This window comes from Atta cephalotes, assembly GCF_000143395.1.
Source record: "Atta cephalotes unplaced genomic scaffold scaffold00074, whole genome shotgun sequence".
Classification (NCBI taxonomy): domain Eukaryota; kingdom Metazoa; phylum Arthropoda; class Insecta; order Hymenoptera; family Formicidae; genus Atta; species Atta cephalotes.
This window is the reverse complement of record NW_012130138.1, coordinates 449681-460478: the sequence shown is the minus strand read 5'-3', so window position 1 is coordinate 460478 and position 10798 is coordinate 449681. Positions and strand designations below refer to the sequence as shown.

The following is a 10798-nucleotide window of genomic DNA, read 5'->3' as shown; positions in this document are numbered from 1 at the left end:
ATAGATTAAGAAAAATTGATTTTATTTTTCTTCTGAATTGTATACAAATTAATGTTATTTTTTATACAGAAAGAATGAGACGACGAATATTGTGAAGTATAATACGATTGTGCAATAAAAAATGGACGATATTTTTTAACACAATTAATACAATATATTTAATTTTTGTAAAGACTCGCGAAACCTTCAGCAGGAGGTTGAAGCCAATTTTCTTTCGAGTATAATACATGTTTCGTCTCAATCACATGAAAAATGTAAGCGTGTCTCGATGTTTCACTCTTGTTTGGATAAGAAAAATGAACCACTTGACCATGGATAAGAATACAAGTTCCTTTGCGTACTGGCACTGGTCTGAAATTACTTAATGGATAACAAGGTGCTGGCCTGTCGAAAATTAATAATTCTTGAGAATTTGAATCTTTATTTCTCATATAACGCCTATGTGTTCCACTCTGATGTGAACCTGGGGCGATCCATAGACATCCGTTCTCTAGTGTTGCATCTTCCAATGCAATCCAAAAACCCACGAGTTTCATTGGCTCAACATATAAATATGATGCGTCCTGATGCATCGTAACTATAAGAAAAAAAGAATTTTGCATTCAATAATTGTAATTATTTTAGACATATAATATACTTGTGTCAGATAAATTCATAAGCTTTGCGTTATTTATGTAACTAAAAAGTATATAACAAAAAATTATTTAATTACCTTCCGAGCCTATTCCAGGATTTTTGTAAATGTACATTGATTGACACACCATCGGTTCCTCATAGTTTAATTGAAAAGCAATTTCTTTGACTCTTTCATCGAACGTGAACTTTTTGAAAGTAGGGTGTAACCAATGAAGAGCATGACCTACCTGAAAATTATAAAGCCGTAAAATAATTGAAAGAATTTTGAAATATATCTATGAGAATTGATTAAACTAAAGGAACAACTTTTTTTTAGCTAATTTACTTTGTTTAACGACACTCTTGGATGAACCTTCAATTTTCCATCTTCTTCCAGAGCTTCAGACTCGAAAAAAACACTTATTTTATTAGTGCTATCCAAAAAATACTTATCCTTATTCTGAAACATACAAGATCATATAATCATTATTTTCATGATATTATATTATCATTTATAATTTTAGTTATATAACATTCAAAAGATTATGTTTCAAAATTAACAAAAATATATAGTTTTATGTTTTACTAAAATTTAGTATATATTTTAGTATATATATATATATATATATATCCTTTTTCCTTGATAAAGTCGTTTTCAAATATTCACATAGCAACGCTATACTGACATCTTTGATCGAGTCTGAATAGTACTAAATATTAGCTTTACGTTTTTAAGTTAAATTGACAATTGATCGTATTACCTGTGGATATTGTATCGTACTAAATACTTTTCGTTCTGACTCAGGTGGCAACTTATTTGTAAATTCTTCTCCGCAAGCTCTCAATTCTTCGATCTCTTCCGGTTGAAAGAAGTCTTCCAAAATGACATAACCATCTTTCTGAAACTTAATTGCAAGCATCAAACGATATTTTGAAATAAAGTCATAAGTGCGGAAAAAGATAAAAGAAAACGCGAAGTCGCTTTCCCTTTATATATTATATAAAAGTTAGATTTGTATATAAAAAAATAAAAGTTTATAAGACATAATAATGTTTTACATAGCCGAACTATCTAATTATATCAGATAGCAAAGATACCGCAACGTCTGTAGGACCATCCATATATTTGTGCTGTGTAGAGCGGAGAAATATTCAAAAAATATAACAACGCATTTATTTCCGGAATGATTTACGATTTCTTTATTTGGGTTTTGTGACATTAATGTCACGATCATTGTAAAATTGAAGTAATCTTTAAATAAATAACAAATCGCTCTTCGATTTATTGGCGGGATAAGATAAATCGTAACTGCTGGTTCAGAGATCAAAGAAATTTTGTTTCCCGTCATCTGACCGATCCTTCATAGTTTCGTTTCATCATGATATTTTGAATGATAGACTGCGACTTTATAAATAGAGTGTAACCGATAAAGATACCTAAGAATAACCACGGACATTGTCTGCTTCAAAAAGCAAACGGATATTCTTTTTGTGTCAATTGAATATATGTATGAAAACGAATTTTGCGTATATCTTAATTATTACTACTCCTATAATCGCTTTGTTTTCTTATTTTGGTATTTACTGTCTATATTCAGCTTTTAAAAATATCTTGATAGTTAGGGTGTCCTAAATAATTTTATTTTTCTACTTGGAGATAATTTTCAGGAAATTATTTATTATATATAGGAAATTATATAAATTATTTTTATTAATAATCAGTTATCGTTCGCGACGATATCATTAATACTTGTAGCTTAAATAAATATATATTATGTATAGATAAAACGTTTGCGCAACGGAAAATATCATATATATATATCATAGTTTTGTGATTCACGTATCGATATATGTATACGTTAATTTCGCATTGCTAGTTAGTAAGCGTCCTCATATTATTTCACATGCAAGTGCATATCGAAACAGATGTTCCAGAATTGCAAAATGTCATTAAATGAAAGCGGAACAATTTTAAAAGCAATTCTCCAAGGGACGTACGTCTGCAGTTCGAGTCTTCTTATTCGCTAATCGCTTGATTTACAATTGAATGAACGGATGTTTTAAGAGACCGACAAAATCACTGAAAAAAAAAAAAGGAAACTGCATCGCAAAAATCCTAAAAATTTGCCAAAATGAAATATCTTCGGTATATTACATGTATTGCAGTCAGGAAAAGATGCGCTGAGCGCGGTATTTTTAGCGTTCGACGCGATCATAAACATCGCCCAAAAGTCGCGATCGTAGGAAGTCCCGCACTTGTCATTCGATCGAAAACTACGGCGTCTTCCTCACTCGGTGATGGTTCGGAAACGGCTTCGCAATAAAGACGCCATGGCGGAGGATGCTCGTGGATCATGCATCGTTCCCGCTAGGGCATCTTAAAAAAAAATCGCAATTTATGTGCGCAATTTTTACGTTTCGATTACGTTGAAACGCATTACTGCTCTGCCGCGCAATAATGCATTTCCTGCGATAAAAGAGAAATATTGCTCAGCGCGGCAGCAATTTTATTTAAGACAATGATATCTACAATCCTCTTCTGCTTTGTATTGCCCTCATTTGGTCTTCGAATTGTCATAATCGTTCGAACAAAGAGAGATTATATATTGATCTTTTTAATGACTATATATCAATCATTCTTTTTCTTGAGATGATAGTCAATAATGAAGACGCAAGTAAGACGATTTATAGAATATTTCCATTTTCGAGTTTGATAATAATTTGTGTCATATTCAATAATGTTTTTATAGACTGAAAATTAATATTTAATTAATTCTTCCATTAATATATTTGAGATTTTTCTAATATTCCATGTCAAGGTTTATTAAAATATCTATATGTCTGTTGTCCATTCAGAGTATCATTTAAATATTAAAGTTATTTATTATTATTTATTGGACTGAGGAAGACTAAGTAAAGTCGAAACGTTTTCTATATTATATTTTAACTAATTGAATGATACTCTAATAAACCATTTTACATTGTTTATTTAATTTTTTGCTCATAAATTGACCTTTCTATTACTATTAATTTTATTAAAATATTGAGCAATATAAGAAAAAAATGATTTCTTAAAAAAAAGGAAGTTGTAAAATTTAACGAGATTTACAAAATTATATTTAACATTTTACATTTTATTCTCATTTTATTACATTGTTAGATGGTATAAATTTAACATGACAAAATATTAGAATTGACGATTAGATTTGCGGTTAGATTGGCAGTTTTTCTTTAAATTTATTATGGTTTTCTAAAGGAAAATAGTTTCAATTATAGTTTCATCAAATTAAGAAATCATCGTTTAATTATTTTAAATTTTAATGTAATTGACGACTCATTAATTTACTTTTGAAATATATCTAATAAGAAAAGACATTCTCTCTTATTAGGTATATTATAAAATAATTATATCAACTCATATATCTATATATACATATATAATATATTAATATAATTAATTAAAATTATATAGATATTAATTTTAGTTATAATATCTATGTAATTTTAATTAATAATTTTAATAAATTGATTTTATTATTTTATATTTATGTTTATACATAATATTATAATACATAATATTATAATACATAATTTATATAAATAATTTATATAAATAAATAAATGAGTATAAAGTTTATTTTTTCTGTGGCTGAATTAATGTACACATTTGAAACTTAAAGTGATAAGAGATAGGGATATACAGTGGCCTGCAAAAGTTTCCGGCCAGTGATATTTTCTACTCTAATTTATAAAAAAAAAGCCTGAGAAAATCTTAACCATTACCAGGTATTACAAGATGTGGATAACGAAATCTTGTACTAACAGAGAATTAATTAAAATTTTATCAGTCTTTTTTATAAATTAGAATACAAAAATGTGACTGACTGGAAACTTTTGCACGCCACTGTATGTTTGATATTTGACAAAAGCGAGAAAGAGTGTTCTACAGCACTTAGAAATAAAAAAAACAGATTTATAATCGTAAACAATTGATTTTTACGATGTTTTTGTATCAGATTGTGAATATAGGAATTTATCCGTGTACATCGTAAGCAAATTTGCGAGCCAAGCAAACTCGTGCAAGCATATCGCGTGCATTAACGCGAAGTTATAAGTGCGAAGCGCATCCCGAAAATAGCTACTATAACTAGCCATCATCGACAGGTGGGTGGTTGGGCTACGTCATCCCCCTTGTCGACGTCGCTTTTTCTGGAATTTCATCCGTATATACGAATGACTCAAGTCGCCCGTGAAAGCATTGAATCGCGTGGATAGGAATAGAATGGAAACGCGGAATGAAGCATTTGGTCGTTCATTACCAATCGTTTCGCCCTCGTCTCATAGCGCGATCATAAAGGATCAAGGCCAACTTCGTTATTTCGGGTTAATTTGAGCGTGCCAAATCTGCGAGAGCGAGGCAAAATTTTCTAAAGTTTCTCCGATTCCGCTACTTACTTTTAATGTTTCAGTTGCACTGATAAGAAAGACGAAAAGCAAAGATTAAAAAAAAATAATATACGATAAAATACTATTCAATTTTGAAATGTGAGGATTGCTTCATTTGATTAATAATTGTAACTGTTAAAAATTTTAATTACGGGACGATGTAATTACCATCTATGTTGTAAACAACACTCGATTAAATACTATACGGCTAAAATAGCGTTGTGGCAATGATGAACAACATAGATTAATGTAGGTCATAGATCAGCGATAGGATGTTTCACGAGATAAATTATCATCGATGGGTTCCACTGTAAACATATTTCTTCTTTCATCAGAAATAGCATTTCTGGAAAAAAATCGTGATAAAAATCATGATAAAAAAAAACAATTATTTTTAGGTATTTTCCGTGCTACTTACAGAAAGAATGGTATAACCGAAAGGGTAAAGATAAAAACTTCGCGATATCTTAACGCATAAGCATTCACTTCTCTCTTGTTCGTAATTATATATTATATCATCAAATTTATATAATAAGCATTTATATAATAAGCAATATAGAATGTTAGGTATTGACCGAGGTATTTTGTTAATTTCATTAATTTCTTAAACCATATTTATTATAATAAAATTATAAAAACATTTATTATCTTTTCCTCCTATTGCGAGTTATTAAGAGATTTATTATTTTTTTATTAAGGTAAATGCAATATATTAAGAATTACTTGAAAAAATTACAGATTATTCTAAATTGCATTAAAAAAAATAATACAAAAAAATTAGAGACAGTTGACCATCTGGATCAAAAGTTATTTCGATAAAAGATATTTTTTTTAATTTGTACTCTAATAGAAATATATGAAAATATATTACAAAATAATAATAAAAATCTCAATTTTTTTATATAAGTACTTTATAAATTCAAAAATATTTATATAAAGTCACAATGAGATGCAGATACATTAATTGTTTAGTAAATAAACCAAATATTTTGTTATAAACTAATTGGTGAATCTCAATGAAATTTTGCATAAGGCATTTTTAACATTTAAAATATTTATATAAAAAATTTAGATTTTTATTATTTTTAAATTTTGTTTATAATAATAAAACAATAATAAAGTAAGTAATCTATAAAAATGTGTTGCTCAATAAAAACAGAATGTTACGAACACAAAACTTTCACATGTAGTTTGTTTAAAACATAAATATTAATATATGTGTTTTGTGTTCTTATAATCTCCTTAACACTAATCTCATTAAAAATTTCAAGTTTCATCAGTCATATAATAAACATCTGATAAAATGTTCGAGATGCATCAAAATTTTTCGTCTTTTATCTTTTTTTTGATATCTTATGATATGAAAAACATTATCATTGGAAGGCAATATTTAATTACTTAAATATAGATCTCTTGGTTCGATAAAACACGCTATCTAGTCACAACGTATCGAAATTGAAAGAAAGATTGGAATGTGAACACATTTTTTTTTCTCTTTTATATCAGAACAAACAGTTCATTTTTTTCGTTGACCATGAGTACGTAAAATAATGATAATGTTGTCCTTTGGCCATTTTTATCAAGATCTAAAAATAGCCCTTAAAATTTCACAATGCCAAGAGAAAGATATTCTTTGAATTACAATGGTCAAGTGATATGATCCGATAACAATGAATCAAAAATATATAATGAAATATATAATGAAAAAAATATACAATTTTCAACATAAAAATAACTATATCTTTTAATTTTTTTCTTTTAATAAACATATATTTATACATATTGTCTTTTACATTTTTGGATATATTATAGATATTATTATTAAAAACAGAAAGCTCATACATTACAAAGAAAGAGTTGTAACTATAAACTGACGAAATTTAGAAAGTAATAATTTAAGAAATTTGTTTGAAAATATTCAAATGTTCAAAAAAAAACTTCAAGATTACATTGATTGTATTTTTTTACATTGATTGTATCGTTATAAATTGGAAATATTACTTCTTATTGTCGCAAAAGAAATATTTGGAAATAAAGAAAAAAAAAGAGAAAGAAATTTAAATCTGAGTTATTACACAACACACACAACATATATGTATGCATATATATATATATATATATTGTACATATATATTGTACATATATATATATATTGTATATTTGTATATACCTACATTACCTACTACATTTTACAAAAATTGTTGTACAAAAATTGTAAATGTATGCTAATATAAAAAATGAGAGTAAGTACAAAATTTTAAATCAGCGAATTGATACTACTACTTTGATAGAACGACAGATTACTCGAGTACGAAGAAGCTGACCTCTGAATCGAGAGATCTAGTTGATTATGTCAATGTGGCAACTCCAATGACGTTGTTCGACAAACAACTATGTATCCTCGTTTCTTAATTTCTTGATGTAATATATGTATGTATAGAGGCTTTATATAGAGGAATTTCAATCATGCGATCCTTTTCGAAGATATCAGTCGTAGAGAATATAAAACAATCAGAATTCGTATAGAAACATTATATATAAGTATATTCCTCGTTATATAGCATAAAGTCTTGTTAAGAATTTTCATTAATATGAATTATTTACATAAATTTCTGTATATTTTATATGTTCTAAATAATTTATATAAATTAATTGAACAGGTAAAGAGTACTATGCAGTTTTCATATTAAAAAAATGTATGGTAGAACTTTTTAATGTTCCGAATATTTCTGAAGAAATACAAACAATAAATTTAAAAATATATACAATTCTATACGAACAGCTCGAGTTTTAAAAATTAAAAGATACAATGTATTGTAAGAAATAAAATATCTCTAATTTCAATGTGAAGAAATAGTTATTCAGTTACAATTTCATCGAACAGAAAAATCATATATTATGGATATTTCATTATTCATTTTTTTCCCTCCCTCTTTTTCAAAAGACATATTAAAGTAATTTTAAATATTCTAATAACATCACAAAAGAATTACACGAATATGTTTACTCTTATCTATAAATCTTAAAACAATAAATAAATATATATTTAAAGCATTTATCATCCCATGATGAAAAAATTGGTCATTTCGAATTGATCAGCAACTTTGACGAAGAATGATACATTCTTCGGTTTCCATTAAACTTTATTAATTAAATTAGTTCATATCAGCTTTCAATGATACAAGACAACGCGAAATTTCCTTTCCTTATATAGGAAGGCGATATGGAGAGATTACAATTCTCACGAATGCTCGATTCTACGTGGAACTCACCTGTGCGTAAATGTCCTTCATTCTTGGTACACGTGTTATTAACAATATTTCACGAATTCTGAATCTGTTCGTTGAACACGAGACAGAGTAAGTCCGGAACACGTCCGCAGCCGAGTGCTCGCACCAAATGACTAGGTGAGCCCGCGGATATGCGAAGTCTGAGTCAAGCTGGCGACTTGTGCGAAGCGAGCGAGACGAGAGTCACGTCGTCCCGCTGGTATCCCGATGAACGAACGATCAAATTTTTGATTTTCCAAAAATTCGAGAATTTATCACCTGATGAAAAAACAAGGAATTCTCGGCGATACGAGGCTATGGACATTTATCTCAAGTATTCGTTCGTCATTCAGATACTGTATCTTCTTCATGAAGATATTGCATTGTAGTGCAAGAAGATAATCATGTGCTGCACAGTAAAGTTAATTAACTTCAAACTAATTATTCACGCATCATTTCTGACACTTCACTCATCAAATCTAAATTAATCTCAAGTGTCTTCCGAACTTTATGAAGATATTATAAAAGAAAGGAAGATTTCTCGTTTAAATTAGTTTCTTAATTAAATTTATATTAGTTTCTTAATTAAATTTATTTATCAATACATTAAATACATTCGATACGTTCACTGTACTTCATTATATTTTTAGTTAATATTGAGAATATGTAAAAATTAATCTTAAATTATATATATCGTAATTATCATAAATATTAATTGTGAATAAAATTATTTTATGCCAATAAAACGCAATTTCTCTGTCATTATGAAAATGTAATTCACGTATATGTGTACATATTTATACAATTTTTACGATAATTAGAAAAGTTATAGTATAATTTATTACAGTTATAAAAACGAAATGACATGAAACACAATCGTACAATAAATTATTAAAGTAAGATAGCTAATGTTTAAAACAAAACAATGTCTGTGTTATGTCTTTTATTCTTTTTTTAATTTTAATTATACGCGTGTAAGTAATGTATATTATAGATTTTTTACTATGAATCTACACTCTTTGGGTATTATTTGTAAATCCAATTATACGTAAATAAACAATTTCATGTAATAATCTAGATAATGTAACGTTAACTACACGGTTCTTCGCTTATTTCGTAAGCTTCTGCTTGTAAGCTCGTTCAGAGTTTCAGTACGATGTCCTCTTCGCACGATGCTCACGACTCATGGTCAGTCGAAAACTCGGCCGTTCGTAACAAACGTCCAGGAAGTAAAGTTTCGAGAGTCAATCTTTTACAGGCTGCTTCAAAATCAATACGCCTTAAGAATGTATTTTTTTAGAGATAAGATCTAACTAAATAGATTATCAATAAAATAAATAAATATGTTTTATTACCTTTTGATTTTTCGTTTTCCACTTTTGTTTTATTTATATGTCAGTTTAAAAAATATTATATACATATATGTATACATACTATACACGTGCTAATATAAAAAAATTCATTTATTATGTAATGTATATAATAATATTATATTTTTAATTGTACGATATTATATACATGTATGAAAGAACATACTATCGCATTATACCGTAAGAGACGTAGGTCATAATGTGTAACACGTTCTTTTTCAAATATTTACTTTCATAGAATTATCAAAAATAAAATAAAATAATTGAACAGATAAGAGAACCATTATTTTAAAGTTAGTTTCCATTATTATAATACTTTTATATCATGATAAAAGAAACTTTTAAAATAGCAGTTCTCTTTATCTATTATTATGTTAATAACCGAGTTAACGGCGCGATAATTTATATGCTACTCACGTGTTTCGTCTCCGTTTGGATGATCCTGTAGAAATAAGCACCGAGCTAACGGCGAATAATTCCGCGCACTTCGCTTGCGTGGGTTCGCTAATTTACACGAGCATACGACACGGATTTATTAAAGCCAAATTTCTCTAAATTCTAAAGAAAATTTTCTTCCCGGTGGAAAGCGCAAAAATTTACGTTCTTATTTTTTCGTGTCTAGCCTTAATAAATAACGTACTGTATTTAGTCTTTTTTCCCACAAATTGATTTTATCCTCTTGATTTGTCTACAAATGGTTTTGTTTCCATTCCTCCTTTTGTCTTTCTAATTTCTCTTTTTTGATCTCATCTCAAAGAAAATTCATAATATGACGAAGCAACGCTTTATAATATAGATATTATTAATATTATTAATTTTTTTATTCAAAGAATTGCTACTTTTTAAAATACAAAGTAAAGAAATTTTGTTCGTAAATTTCAAGTTGATAGATTAAGTATTTAAGATAATTATTTGATTAAATGCACATATTTGTGTTAAAGATAAACATACTAAGTGATAATTAATATAAATGTAACTAAGTGATAATTAATATAAATATAATGAAGATGAGTAAAATATTCATAATTTCTCCTGAACTAAAGCAGTTGAGCAAAGATCAAAAGCCTAGGATGTATAAGATTTAGTTAATTGTTTCTA

The 10798-nt window shown here is 27.8% G+C and overlaps 2 protein-coding genes across 2 annotated transcripts in view; one reads left to right on the top strand and one right to left on the bottom strand.

Annotated features, from left to right (window-relative positions):
* Nucleotides 1–652, top strand: part of LOC105624164 (transcriptional protein SWT1) — a 5407-nt gene extending 4755 nt beyond the window's left edge. Inside the window, exon 13 of the mRNA XM_012205524.1 lies at nucleotides 70–652. The gene's annotated coding sequence lies outside the window, so the exon portion shown is untranslated. The remainder of the gene's footprint in view (nucleotides 1–69) is intronic.
* On the bottom strand, nucleotides 6–8532 carry LOC105624165 (phytanoyl-CoA dioxygenase-like). The gene is made up of 5 exons (XM_012205525.1): nucleotides 8334–8532; nucleotides 1377–1520; nucleotides 962–1075; nucleotides 713–863; nucleotides 6–577 (listed from the first exon to the last, which is right to left on the bottom strand). The coding sequence occupies exons 1-5, from the start codon at nucleotides 8352–8354 to the stop codon at nucleotides 159–161; spliced, it is 849 nt and encodes a 282-aa protein (XP_012060915.1). The 5' UTR covers nucleotides 8355–8532; the 3' UTR covers nucleotides 6–158.
* Nucleotides 8533–10798: the final 2266 nt, after the last annotated feature.